We start from the raw sequence: 13,847 nt of genomic DNA on the forward strand, positions 1-13,847 counted from the left end.
TTCTTTAAAGGGGTTTTCCCATGTCAGACAGTGGGGGCATATTGCTAGGATATGCCCCCATTGTCTGATAGGTGTGGGTCCCACCTCTGAGAACAGAGCCCCAAAATCAGCCGCCCTCCATTCATTTCTATGGGGCCAAGTGCTGACTCGACTATTTCTGTCGGCCCCATAGAAGGAAATGGAAGCGGTGTGCTCCCTTTCATTTCTGTGGCACGGGCCAATAGAAACCACTTGGTGGAGGCCAGACCTGGAACTTTGCTGGCTTTTTTCCCGGCTGCGTTTATGAGATAGGTGCAGGTCCACCTCTGGGATCAGACAATATGCCCCTATTGTCTTAGATGGAAATACCCCCTTAAGAATATACAGTTTTAGCAGACTTTACAACTGAGTTTGAGTATGTCTGCAGAAGATTTGTTGGTTTATTAAGTTACTAAAATAGTCAAGATCTTTTGTAAATTTGAGAATATTTGGGGGGGGGAGAGCAAAGGTTTGTCAGGTTCCCTGTCACATACTACAGTCAGCCTCTCCCCAGTTTGAAAGGGCTAATAACAGCAGACCACCTACCAGTAGCCTTTTTACACTGCGGTCACATAGCCCTCCACAAATTATATATATTTTTTTTCTTTTACAGGTGACATACAGCATGTTTGGTGCTTCAAGAAAGAAATTTGTAGAAGGGGTCGAAAGTGACTACCACGATGAGAATATGTATTATAGCCAGTCGATGCTTCCGTATCGGTCGGAGAAAGACGTAAGTCCCGCTCTCCATTCTGTTCACAGTCCACATCCTCACTATCGCACTCCTCTAATCTCTGCCCAAAAAGCAAACTTTGGAGTTATGATACAATACACGGACTCGTTCTACCTCGAGGCCTTTGTATTTGAGCTGGAAGAAATGCTGACATTTTATGTTCTTCATAGTCTTTTATGATGTCAGACAAGTGAAAAGAAAAACCATAAAATACAAAAAAAAAAAAAGAAATGATGGTGAAGTGTTCAATGTAAAGTCAAGCCATACATCTAACCATTAACCAGTGCTGGAAATGCAATCTAGCACTTTTATCTTTTCTTTTTTTGGCTCTGTTGGGTTTTTTGAATGTATTGGGTTATTCTTTGTGAATTGAGGTGAACTAAGGCACAAATTTCCGAAATGTCGGTCATAAATTTGCCTAATTCTTATATATTTTTTCAGATGCTGGCATCTCCATCACCATCTGCATCGGGTCAACTGTCCCAATTTGGGGCTAGTTTATACGGGCAACAAAGTAAGTTTGTTTACTTAAAGGGGTTGTACCACAATTAAAGCTACTCTTAGATCACACCAAACATAACCATTTTCCCAAAGGAATACGCTTTTGACCCTGTAGAAGAATGGCCTACAGAAGTTGCACGTTTATGTGCAAGTTGCTTTTAGAGGAGGATGCAGTCTCTTCACAGCTCACCAAGTACAGCGCCGTACATTGGAAAGTAGATGTGCTTGGTATTACAGCTCAGGGCCATTCACTAGACTGAGCTGTGCCTAGGCCACTTTGGCCTGGAGACCCACGCCGAAATGTTGCCGGCGGCAGTGTAGTTTCAGCCTCCAATTTATTTCAGCACTGAAGATCGCGGAGCAGCAGTTAGAAGGCACAGACGTCGCTTTAAACCGCTTCTCTGCAATCTTCAGTGCTCTCTCCTATCGAAATGAATGGGAAACAGAAACCATGTGGGTGCTCGTGAAAATTTAAGCATGAGTGTCCGCGCCAAGATTCTGTGGCTAAAAACTCCATGTAAACAGCCCCTAAACGCTGAAGGTGAACTGCAACCCCTCCCAACAGCTGTTCCTGGAAGTCAGAGGATAGGTCATCAATATCAAATTACCGGATAACACCGTTAAGAAATTCCATGCGTTATGTTTTGCGTGATTTTACAAAGAACTAATATTTATTCATGGGGCAACCCCTTTCAAATTCAAATTATGAGCAGTAATAAACTGATGTAAATACACACTTCCTTGTACTTATGTGTAGTGTTAATTTCTATAGGTGCACTAGGCCTTCCAATGAGGGGGATGAGCAACAATACTCCTCAGTTAAACCGCAGCTTATCACAAGGCACTCAATTACCAAACCATGTAACGCCGACAACAGGGGTATCAACAATGTCACTTCATACGCCACCATCGCCAAGCAGGTAATTGAAAGACCTGTTTTTCATTATTTTGCTGTGTTTTTTACTTTTTACTATGGTTTTTCCTTACTTTACCCTTTCTGATCAGTAGCACTACAGAGTGAAAATTGGTCGTAGTCTTTCATATCATACTGTACAGTTTTACATGACATTTTCTGATTTGTTTCAGGGGTATCTTGCCGATGAATCCCAGGAATATGATGAACCACTCCCAAGTTGGTCAGGGCATTGGAATTCCCAGCAGGACAAATAACATGAGCAGTTCAGGTTTAGGTAGTCCAAACAGAAGCTCGCCCAGCATAATATGTATGCCAAAGCAACAGTCATCCCGGCAACCTTTTACTGTGAACAGGCAAGTCCTTTATTTTCTTTTTACTTTCTATGGTGCCTATAAAGTGAAGGCATAGTTATATGGCCCAATAGGTAACAAGGACTCCACCTGTCAGACATTTTAGGCCTAACCTGTAGATCCATGTCTAACATGGGCAAACCTTGTCTTTGGTTTACCAGTCTAGATTGTGGACTGCTGCCAGTGTAATACCAGTCAGAGGAAGCAGTATTGTGCGCTGAGAAACCTGATATTGTGATGAAATTGTTTAGTGACTTAGCTGCATGTCATTTGTCTACATGCCCATACCACTTTCTTGACACAAATGACTAAGGTGGGGGGGTTGCCTTCCTTCTCCGCCAGTTTTCTGGTCACCTTCCTCCTCTGCCAGTTTTCTCTAGTAAAAAAGTTGCAAAGCCCTGGTTTGCAACATTGTGCACTGCGACTAAATGTAGTTGCATTTTGTTTTTTGTTTTTTTTTATGCCGCCGTCACCATTTTCCAGCACTTTTCTGACGTAGATGATTGGTGTAGATTTCGATCAGGCGCACCAGACTGATGGAGGCTGCACCTCTTTATAAATTAAATGCTTCCTCTGGCAGTGCAGGGGTATCAAGATTGGTATAGATCAGGGCATATGATTTTGGGAGAAATCTATCAAGACTGGTGCAATGAAAAAGTTAAGTAGTTGCCTGAAGCAGCCAATCTGGTTGCAGCATTCATTCTTTAAAAATGAAAGGTGCAATCTGATTGCCGTGGGCACCTAATCCACTTTTCCATTGCACCGGTCATGATAGGCCCTCTGCCACGTTTAAAAATACTATGTGCATATGCAGTAGTACATGACTCCCTCTGTGTTACCTTCTATCTGTATTAGTGTTTTACATGATCTGTTTTTTTAAACTGATGTTGTCCTCTTTCCTCATACAGCATGTCTGGGTTTGGTATGAACAGAAATCAGGCGTTCGGGTTGAACAATTCATTATCGAGTAATATTTTTAATGGAACAGGTGAGAGATATGTAGTATTTATATCCCAGGTTTGATATTTGTCATTACTTAAAGGGGTTGTCTCAAGAAGACAGCTCCTGTCCATTTGTCCTATTAGGGCATATGGATGTCATAGAGTAGGCCACTGATGGCTAACCTCCGGCACTCCAGCTGTGGTGAAACTACGACTCCCAGCATGCTCCATTCATTTCTATGGAGTTCTAAGAACAGCTAAGCAAGTGTGCATCTTGGGAGTCGTAGTTTTACTACAGCTGGAGTGCCGGAGGTTAGCCATCACAGGAGTAGACTCGCAGGCAAGCCTAGCCCATCTATGCATTACATCGGCTGTCTGTTTGAATGCCCGGCATGTAATGCTACTGATAGGGCTTACCACCAGCAATCAGCTAATCGCCAAACTAGCTTCTATTTAAAATGGTTTTGTCTTTGAGGGACCCTGTTTAAAGGGGACAGGTCCTATTCCAGATTCCTGTCTGCTGGCATGAATAAGGCTAGTTTCACACTAGCATTTACAGATCCGGCAGGCTGTACTGGTCGGGAACAACCTGCCAGATCCTTCACTGCCGGAATGCTGTCCGACCCTGTTAACTATAATGGGGTCCGTTGGTGATCCAACTGAAACCTCGCAAATATGCCAAGAATCGACTGGACAAATACTACTGCACGCAGTGGTTCGTGTCCAGCCGATTGCTGGCATTCTGTGCCAAAACATCTGGCCTGAAGGCTGGCAGTGTGAAACCAGCCTAAGTACTGAATATTCTGTGTGAGTGGGTGAATATCTGTCTATATATAATAGCTATGCCTTTCGACATCACAATCTCATATAAAGCTCTATTTAAATCTTGGTTATAATGTAGAGGTGTCCGCATATTACATAACACGTTACAATCAGTAATGACGTATATTATTAAAGGGAGCCTTTCGGCAGTTTTGTCGATGCAGAAGCGCTGACCAGTAAAGGGCAGAGGACAGGATATAATGCATACCTCTGCCACTGCTTTTAATTCAAGGAGTGATGTAAAATTGACTTTGTTCCGGTGACTGGAGTAAAAACATGAAAAATAAAGATCTACATGTTGTGCTTTATCTATCTTTTGCTCATCGTTTTTAGCTTACTTTTGCACCTTTGTCATTTCAGACGGAAGTGAAAATGTGACCGGTTTGGACCTTTCAGATTTCCCTGCACTAGCGGATAGAAATCGAAGGGAAGGAAGTGGCAATCCTACACCGTTAATAAACCCCTTGGCTGGAAGGGCTCCTTATGGTAAGGCAGTGCCTATTTAAGTGTGACTTCATGATTACGAGTGCCAGAGATGCCTTTTAACTGGAATTCACTTTTTTATTTTATTTTCAAAGTTTTCTTTATTTTTACATATTTTCTCTATCTAGTCTTTCATACATTTGGGGTATATTTACACGGTGCAGTCAGTGGTTTATTGTGGTGATTAGCACAAAATCACAGCAATCAACAGCTACCCTTATTATTCCACGGGTTGAAAGACAGAACAGTACGTTCCATGACATATGTTCATGTTTGAGCACAGTTTATAGTATAAAGAGCTGTTGTCACAGTTTGTCGCTGTTGTCACTCATGACCAGCCGGTCATTATTGGAAACAGATGACAATTTTCAGCAGCTTGGCTAAGCTTTTATGGCTTTTCCTACACAAAGTAAAATTGGGTCCTGGACTGAAATATTGATGATCTCTCTTGAGACTAGGTCCTCAGTATGGGACTGACACCTGGCACCCCTTCTAAGCAGCTGTTTGATGGCGTTGTCACTCTGGTGACTGCAGCAATCTCTTCCTAGGTCTGTACTTTACGTCCAGCAATCAGATGGCCTTTGTGCAGCTCATTTCTATTCAAGTGCATAGGATGGAACTGCAATACCAGTCATAAATGCTATATAGTACACAGCACTGTGCTTTTTATAGTATACAGATACTGCAGTGCCCGCCACTGCTCCTTTAAGTAGCTGATTAGCAGGGTTGCTGGGAGTCGGACCCCTCACCAATCATATTGTTGACCTACTCTGACAGTAGGTTATCAATGTTTAAATGGTCACTGTACATTCAACAAGCGTTCAATAACGTAATCGTACAGATGAATTTGCGAAACTTTGTAATATACAGTGGATATAAAAAGTCTACACACCCCTGTTAAAATGTCAGGTTTCTGTGATGTAAAAAAAAAATAATTCAGAACTTTTTCCACCTTTAATGTGACCTATAAACTGTACAACTCAATTGAAAAGCAAACTGAAATATTTTAGGTAGAGGGAAGAAAAAATATAAAGATAAATTTGGTTGCATAAGTGTGCACACCCTTAAACTAATACTTTGTTGAAGCACCTTTTGATTTTATTACAGCACTCAGTCTTTTTGGGTATAAGTCTATCAGCATGGCACATTTTGACTTGGCAAGATTTGCCCACTCTTCTTTGCAAAAACACTCCAAATCTGTCAGATTGCGAGGGCATCTCCTGTGCACAGCCCTCTTCAGATCATCCCACAGATTGTTAATCGGATTCAGGTCTGGGCTCTGGCTGGGCCATTCCAAAACTTTAATCTTCTTCTGGTGAAGCCATTCCTTTGTTGATTTGGATGTATGCTTTAGGTCGTTGTCATGCTGAAAGATGAAGTTCCTCTTCCTGTTCAGCTTTCTAGCAGAAGCCTGAAGATTTTGTGCCAATATTGACTGGTATTTGGAACTGTTCATAATTCCTTCTAACTTACCTAAGACCCCATTTCCAGCTGAAGAAAAACAGCCCCTTGGCATGATGCTGCCACCACCATGCTTCACTGTGGGTATGGTGTTCTTTTGGTGATGTGCAGTGTTGTTTTTGCACCAAACATATCTTTTGGAATTATGGCCAAAAAGTTCAACCTTGGTTTAATCAGACCATGACACCTTTTCCCACATGCTTTTGGGAGACTTCAGATGTGTTTTTGCAAAATGTAGCCTAGCTTGGATGTTTTTTCTTCGTAAGAAAAGGCTTTCGTCTTGCCACTCTACCCCATAGCCCAAACATATGAAGAATACGGGAGATTGTTGTCACATGTACCACACAGCCAGTACTTGCCAGATATTCCTGCAGCTCCTTTAATGTTGCTGTAGGCCTCTTGGTAGCCTCCCAGACCAGTTTTCTTCTCGTCTTTTCATCAGTTTTGGAGGGACGTCCAGTTCTTGGTAATGTCACTGTTGTGCCATACTTTCTCCACTTGATGATGACTGTCTTCAATGTGTTCCATGGTATATCTAATGCCTTGGAAATTCTTTTGTCCCCTTCTCCGGACTGATACCTTTTAAAAATGAGATCCCTCTGATGCTTTGGAAGCTCTCTGTGGACCATGGATTTTGCTGTGGGATGCTACTAAGAAAATTTCAGGAAAGACCAACTAGAGCAGCTGAACTTTATTTGGGGTTAATCAGAGGCACTTTAGCCACCTCCCGTCCGCACGTTGACTATAAACGTCCGGGAGGTGGTTCTCTATCTCTCTGAATGGACGTTTCTGAACGTCCATTCAGAGATCACAGCTGCAGATCGAGTTGCCCGCTGTCAGTGACAGCAGGGCAACCCTTAGAGAAGGCAGGTGTCCCTGCCTTCTAGATCGCTGTATACACAGCGCTCACTGAGCGCTGTCTATACAGAGCAGGAAGCTCTATGCGCTTCCTGTTCCGGCCCGGTGGTCATATGACCGCCGGACCCCGGTGAGTGCAGGAGCTGTCTGGTCTTTCACAGACCTCGATCAGCCCTGCACTGAGGCTGGAACAGCCTCTCTGGGGGGTGTATTTCCCCTGTAACTGGGGCTACTATGTCAGCCCCAGTTGCAGGAGAAATCAATAGTGGGGGGAAAAAAAGTGAAGTTAAATTTCCCCAAGAGGTCTTGTATGACCTTATGGCGGACGAAAAGTGTAAAATAAAAAAATTAGTGTCAAAATAAAGAAATGCAAAAAAAGGTTTCAAATGTTAAAAAAAAAAAAAAAAAAAAAAAAAAATTTCCCCAATAAAGGAATAATATTTTTTTTTAAAATAGAAAAAAAATTCATAAAATAGACATATTTGGTATTGCTGCATCCGTGACGGTCGGCTCTATAAATATATCACATGATCCACCCAGTCGATAAACACCATAAAAAAATAAACTGTCAAAAAAAGCCATTTTTGTCACCTTACATCACAAAAAGTGCAATACCAAGTGATCAAAAAGGCATATGTCCCACAAAATGGTACCAATAAGGCTACTTTCACACTAGCGTTCGGGGCTCCGCTTGTGAGTTCCGTTTGAAGGCTCTCACAAGCGGCCCCGAACGGATCCGTCCAGCCCTAATGCATTCTGAGTGGATGCGGATCCGCTCAGAATGCATCAGTTTGGCACCGTTTGGCCTCCGTTCCGCTCAGCAGGCGGACCCCTGAACGCAGCTTGCAGCGTTCGGGTGTTCGCCTGGCCGTGCGGAGGCAAACGGATCCGTCCAGACTTACAATGTAAGTCAATGGGGACGGATCCGTTTGAAGTTGACACAATATGGCTAAATTTTCAAACGGATCCGTCCCCCATTGACTTTCAATTTAAAGTCTGGATGGATCCGTTTGCATTATCATGAACAAAAAAAAAATAAATTATTTTTTTTTGGGTTCATGGTAATGCAAACGGATTCGTTCTGAACGGATCTAAGCGTTTGCATTATAGGTGCGGATCCGTCTGTGCAGATACCAGACGGATCCGCACCTAACGCAGGTGTGAAAGTAGCCTAAAACCGTCACCTCATCCTGCAAAAAATGAGCCCCTACATAAGAAAATCATTTAAAAAATAAAAAAACTATAGCTCTCAGAACATGGACACATTAAAACAATTTTTTTGTTTCAAAAATGCTATTATTGTGTAAAACTTAAATAAGAAAAAGTATACATATTAGGTATAGCCACGTCCGTAACCATCTGCTCTATAAAAATGTCACATGACCTAACCCCTCAGGTGAATGCTGTAAAAATAAATTAATTAAAAACTGTGCTAAAACAACCAATTTTTTGGTCACCTTGCCCCATAAAGTGTTATAATGAATGATCAAAAAAATCATATGTACCCAAAAATAGTACCAATAAAACTGGCACCTTATCCCCTAGTTTCGAAAATGGGGTCACTTTTTGGGGCTTTCTACTGTAAGGGTGCATCAGGGGGGCTCCAAATGGGACATGGCATCTAAAAACCAGTTCAGCAAAATCTGCCTTCCAAAAACCATGTGGCGCTACTTTTCTTCTGAGCCCTGCCGTGTGCCCATACAGCAGTTTATGACCACATGTGGGGTGTTTCTGTAAACCGCAGAATCTGGGTAATAAATATAAAATTTTGTTTGGCTGTTAACCCTCGATGTGTTAAAGAAAAAATTGGATTCAAATGGAAAATCTGCCAAAAAAGTGAAATTTAAAAATTTGATCTCCATTTTCCTTTTAATTCTTGTGGAACACCTAAAGGGTTAACAAAGTTTGTAAATCAGTTTTAAGTAACTTGAGGGGTGTAGTTTCTACAATGGGGTCATTTATGGGGGTATCCACTATGTAGGCCCCACAAAGTGACTTCAGACCTGAACTGGTCCTTAAAAAGTGGGTTTTAGCAATTTTCTTAAAATTTTTAGGAATTGCTTCTAAACTTCTAAGCCTTCTAACGTCCTAAAAAAATAAAATGACATTTCCAAATTGATGCCAACATAAAGTAGACATATGGGGAATGTTAAGTAATATTTTATGATGTACTGTATCACTTTCTGTTTTTAAAAGCAGAGAAATCTAAATTTAGAAAATTGTGAATTTTTCAAAATTTTTTGTAAATTTGGGATTGTTTTCATAAATGTGAAATATATTGACTAAAATTTTTGACTATCATGAAGTACAATGTGTCACGAGAAAACAATCTCTGAATGACTTGGATAAGTAAAAGCGTTCCAAAGTTATTACTAGGGATCGACCGATATTGATTTTTTAGGGCCGATACCGATAATTTGTGAACTTTCAGGCCGATAACCGATAATTTATACCGATATTCTGTGAATTTTCATTTTTGAAAAAAAAATAAAAAATCCTACACAAATCTGCTGAAAATGAATGCCCCCCCCCCCCCTATTGTAATATCATTGGTGGCCAGTGTGCGGCCCCCCCTCTATTGTATTAATATCATTGGTGGCCAGTGTGCGACCAGCCCCCCCCCCCCCCCCCCCCCCTCCGTCGGCCCCCCTCTATTGTAATTTCGTTGGTGGCCAGTGTGCGGCCCCCCCTCCCCCCCCCCCGATCATTGGTGGCAGCGGAGATTCCGATCGGAGTCCCAGTTTAATCGCTCTGGGGCTCCGATCGGTAACCATGGCAACCAGGATGCTACTGCAGGCCTGGTTGCCATGGTTACTTAGCAATATTAGAAGCATCATACTTACCTGCTGGGCGGCTGCTGCGATGTCTGTCTTCGGCCGGGAGCTCCTCCTACTGGTAAGTGACAGATCAATGCGCCGCACAGACCTGTCACTTACCAGTAGGAGGAGCTCCCGGCCGGACACATCGCAGCAGCCAGCAGGTAAGTATGATGCTTCTAATATTGTAATATTGCTAAGTAACCATGGCAACCAGGCCTGCAGTAGCGTCCTGGTTGCCATGGTTACCGATCGGAGCCCCAGAGCGATTAAACTGGGACTCCGATCGGAATCTCCGCTGCCACCAATGATCAGGCAGGGGGGGGGGGGGGGAAAGGGGAGGCCGCACACTGGCCACCAATAAAATTACAATAGAGGGGGGGAGGGGGGCCGACTGAGGCCGCACACTGGCCACCAATGATATTACAATAGAGGGAGGGGGGGAGGCTGCACATTGGCCACCAATGATATTACAATAGCGGGGGGGGGGGGGGGGGGGCCGCACTGGCCACCAATGATATTCAAACTGGGGAGGGAGGGGGGTCTGCCCCCGGCTGCCTGGCAGCCCCTGATCTCTTATAGGGGGCTATGATATGCACAATTAACCCCTCAGGTGCAGCATCTAAGGGGTTAATTGTGCGGATCACAGCCCCCTGTAAGAGATCGGGTGCTGCCAGGCAGCAGGGGGCAGTCATGTACACAGTTCTCAGTATATTCTAACTAGAAGCGTCCCCATCACCATGAGAACGCCTCTGTGTTTAGAATATACTGTCGGATCTGAGTTTTCACTAAGTGAAAACTCAGCTCTGAAAATGCTTTTATGCAGACGGATCCGTCTGTATGAAAGTAACCTACGGCCACGGATCACGGACACTGATGCCTATCTTGTGTGCATCCGTGTTCTTTCACGGACCCATTGACTTGAATGGGTCCTTGAACCGTTGGCCGTGAAAAAAATAGGACAGGTCATATTTTTTTCACGGCCAGGAAACACGGATCACGGATGCGGCTGCAAAACGGTGCATTTTCCGATTTTTCCACGGACCCATTGAAAGTCAATGGGTCCGCGAAAAAAAACGGAAAACGGCACAATGGCCACGGGTGCACACAACGGTCGTGTGCAGGAGGCCTTTAAAGAAGCATTTGTCTCTGACAAGATATATTACAAAATTTCTTATTTACATTTACTAATGATTTATGCAGTGGAGCATGGCACTGAAACTTTGATCAGTGGAGGGTGAAATCTGGGCTAAATCCATGACAAAATCCACATGGATCACATGCAGATTTTGGTGTGAAAACAGAGCCATGTGCATGTACCCTAAGAAAGTTCACCGCTTTTTCTTCATTGGACTTCATCGGAAAAGGAAGTATCGAAGATTTGACTTGACTTGACACAGTGATTATCTGTGTGAACGTATAGGGAGCCTATGAGGAATAACCGACTATACCCTCTTTCCTTGGATTTCTATGTTTGAATTATTGGCAGCGCGGATCTAAATATTTGAATTTGTTCACACACCCACTTTGTGTGTGTGTGTGTGTATAATCATAATTTTTTTTTTTTATTACATTAAAACTTTATGCATATATTACTTTTGTATTGTGATGTCATTTTATAACACTCAGACACAATGCTTTAATGGACATTGCAACTCAAAAAAATTTGTGTTACTTTGTGGAAAATCAGATTTATTTATTTTTTTAACCAATTAGAAATTTGTTTCTTCACAGTCGGCATGGTGACAAAACCAGCAAGTGAGCAGTCCCAGGACTTCTCAATACACAACGAGGACTTCCCTGCATTACCAGGCTCCAGCTATAAGGATCCAACATCGAGCAATGATGACAATAAATCTGTACGTGCTGAAATCTAGGTTCTATGTGTGGTGGTATTCTGGAGATTTTACTCTTGTACAACCATGTATATTGGTTTTCTGATAATGTACCATTATTTATTTTTATGAAGCAGTTAATGAAAGTATTTTATTGTGACATTAATTTTGTGTTAATTTAATACCCAATAACTTATGGTTATTCCCCTGGAACATGCCTGTTGCTGTACGCTTTTCCATCTTGGTTTGCTCTTTTTCTTATTTCTGGCAATGGTATAAGTCAGGCATGCTCAACCTGCGGCCCTCTAGCTGTTGCAAAACTACAACTCCCAGCATGCCCGAACAGACCACAGCTATCAGCCTACAGCAGGGCATTGTGGGAGTTGTAGTTTTACAACAGCTGGAGGGCCGCAGGTTGAGCATGCCTGGATAAGTGAATAGTACCACTGTATAGGTATAAGTTGACGTTTATTAGAGAGGACCAGTGACCCCTCCTGTCATGTCTGTTTTTAGTAAATAATAGTATTACCTATAAAATATCAGTTCTGGAGTATCTTTGCATTCTACTGAGAATTTGCAAATATATTGAAAACTGGATGTTAACATTGCCATCAAAGGGGTATGTGCCTGTACTGTCTGTATACTGTGAGGCTACACCCCCAACTGGTAACACCCAGCTGACATTGTATTTGTACATTTCTAGGAGATATAACAGGAATTTTCTAAATGACAAATTTGCTAAAACAGACATTTCTTTAAATATGTCGTCATGATTAAAAAAAATTTAAAAAAATTTCAGCTGAGATTTCAAAGCTGCCTTATTAATGTGTGTCATTCTTTTTTTCATGCGCAGAATTTAAATACATCGGGAAAGACTGCCTCAAGTACAGATGGACCCAAATTTCCAGGAGACAAAAGCTCCACAACACAAAATAATAACCAGCAGAAAAAAGGGATCCAAGTCTTACCTGATGGTGAGTTCTTTCACACATTTCTAGCTGGCTTATGTCATCATTACTTCGATATACAACCTTAGGCTAAGTCTACATGACGACATTTGTCGCGCGACAGATGGGGCACAACTACACTGCAACATTTGTTGAGCAACATTTTGTTGCAACAATTTTTATAATGGCAGTCTATAGTGACGCACTGCAACATGCAACAAGCTGCGACTGCGACGCGACAGTCAATGAAAAATCCGTCTCTAATGGATTTTCTGCGACTGTTGCGTCACAGCATGTTGCATGTTGCAGTGCGACACCATAGACTGCCATTATAAAAATTGTCGCACAACAAATGTCGTCGTGTAGATTTAGCCTTACAGGGGATGAGTGAATGGGAACTGAGCTGCAGTACCCCGGCACGACCACTACACATTAGGCATCGCTTTTTGCTCCCAACTCCATCCACTGTGGTTTTCTCCCGGTGGTGCCAGGTGATTCCTGAGAAAAGCTGATCGGCAAGGGTGCCGGGTGTCAGACACCCACCGATCTGATAATGATGACTTATCCTAAGGATGGGTCCTCAGTATCCAGAGCCCGGGCAACCCCTTTTAAGATCTTGAATCTCTTTTTTTAATGCATTTTCCTATTAGGAAATACACATTCAGCAATGGTTCTTACCGAGGTTCGGGCCCACATTGACATGTTCTAGAGTCATCCTAGGCTCTTACCTTCCTAATTGCCCGTAATCTACATTGTCTATTGCTGCCTTCTCTTATCCAGGCCGAGTTACCAACATTCCTCAAGGCATGGTGACAGACCAGTTTGGCATGATTGGCTTGTTAACGTTTATCAGGGCAGCTGAAACAGATCCAGGGATGGTACATCTTGCATTAGGAAGTGACTTGACAACACTAGGCCTCAATCTCAACTCTCCAGAGTAAGTATTTTACACCGGTATTGTTTTATAAAATGGGGAATCTAGGTTCTGTGTCATAGTACGGGGTGGGTTCACACATGGAGTTTTGCTGGCTTTCTCCTGCAAATTATTATTTTTTTAAATACGACAATAAAACGCAGGTGCCAAAAAAAAAAACTGCATGTGATTATTCTAGCGTTTTTAGAACCCAAAAGACAATCTGTGCAAATTTGTGTGTAGGGAACTTAAA

General features: G+C 42.5%; 1 protein-coding gene across 2 annotated transcripts in view; it reads left to right on the forward strand.

The window, feature by feature from the left end:
• The window catches only part of CNOT2 (CCR4-NOT transcription complex subunit 2), a 66,979-nt gene that overhangs the window by 45,650 nt on the left and 7,482 nt on the right, over positions 1–13,847 (forward strand). For both annotated transcript variants that reach the window (XM_040409877.1, XM_040409868.1), the window contains exons 2-10: positions 632–751; positions 1,193–1,265; positions 2,025–2,172; positions 2,339–2,521; positions 3,427–3,506; positions 4,642–4,767; positions 11,634–11,758; positions 12,588–12,708; positions 13,462–13,618. In XM_040409877.1, the coding sequence (XP_040265811.1) occupies positions 644–751; positions 1,193–1,265; positions 2,025–2,172; positions 2,339–2,521; positions 3,427–3,506; positions 4,642–4,767; positions 11,634–11,758; positions 12,588–12,708; positions 13,462–13,618 (1,121 nt within the window). In that variant the 5' untranslated portion in view covers positions 632–643. The remainder of the gene's footprint in view (positions 1–631; positions 752–1,192; positions 1,266–2,024; positions 2,173–2,338; positions 2,522–3,426; positions 3,507–4,641; positions 4,768–11,633; positions 11,759–12,587; positions 12,709–13,461; positions 13,619–13,847) is intronic.

Source organism: Bufo bufo, chromosome 1 (assembly GCF_905171765.1).
Source record: "Bufo bufo chromosome 1, aBufBuf1.1, whole genome shotgun sequence".
Taxonomy (NCBI): domain Eukaryota; kingdom Metazoa; phylum Chordata; class Amphibia; order Anura; family Bufonidae; genus Bufo; species Bufo bufo.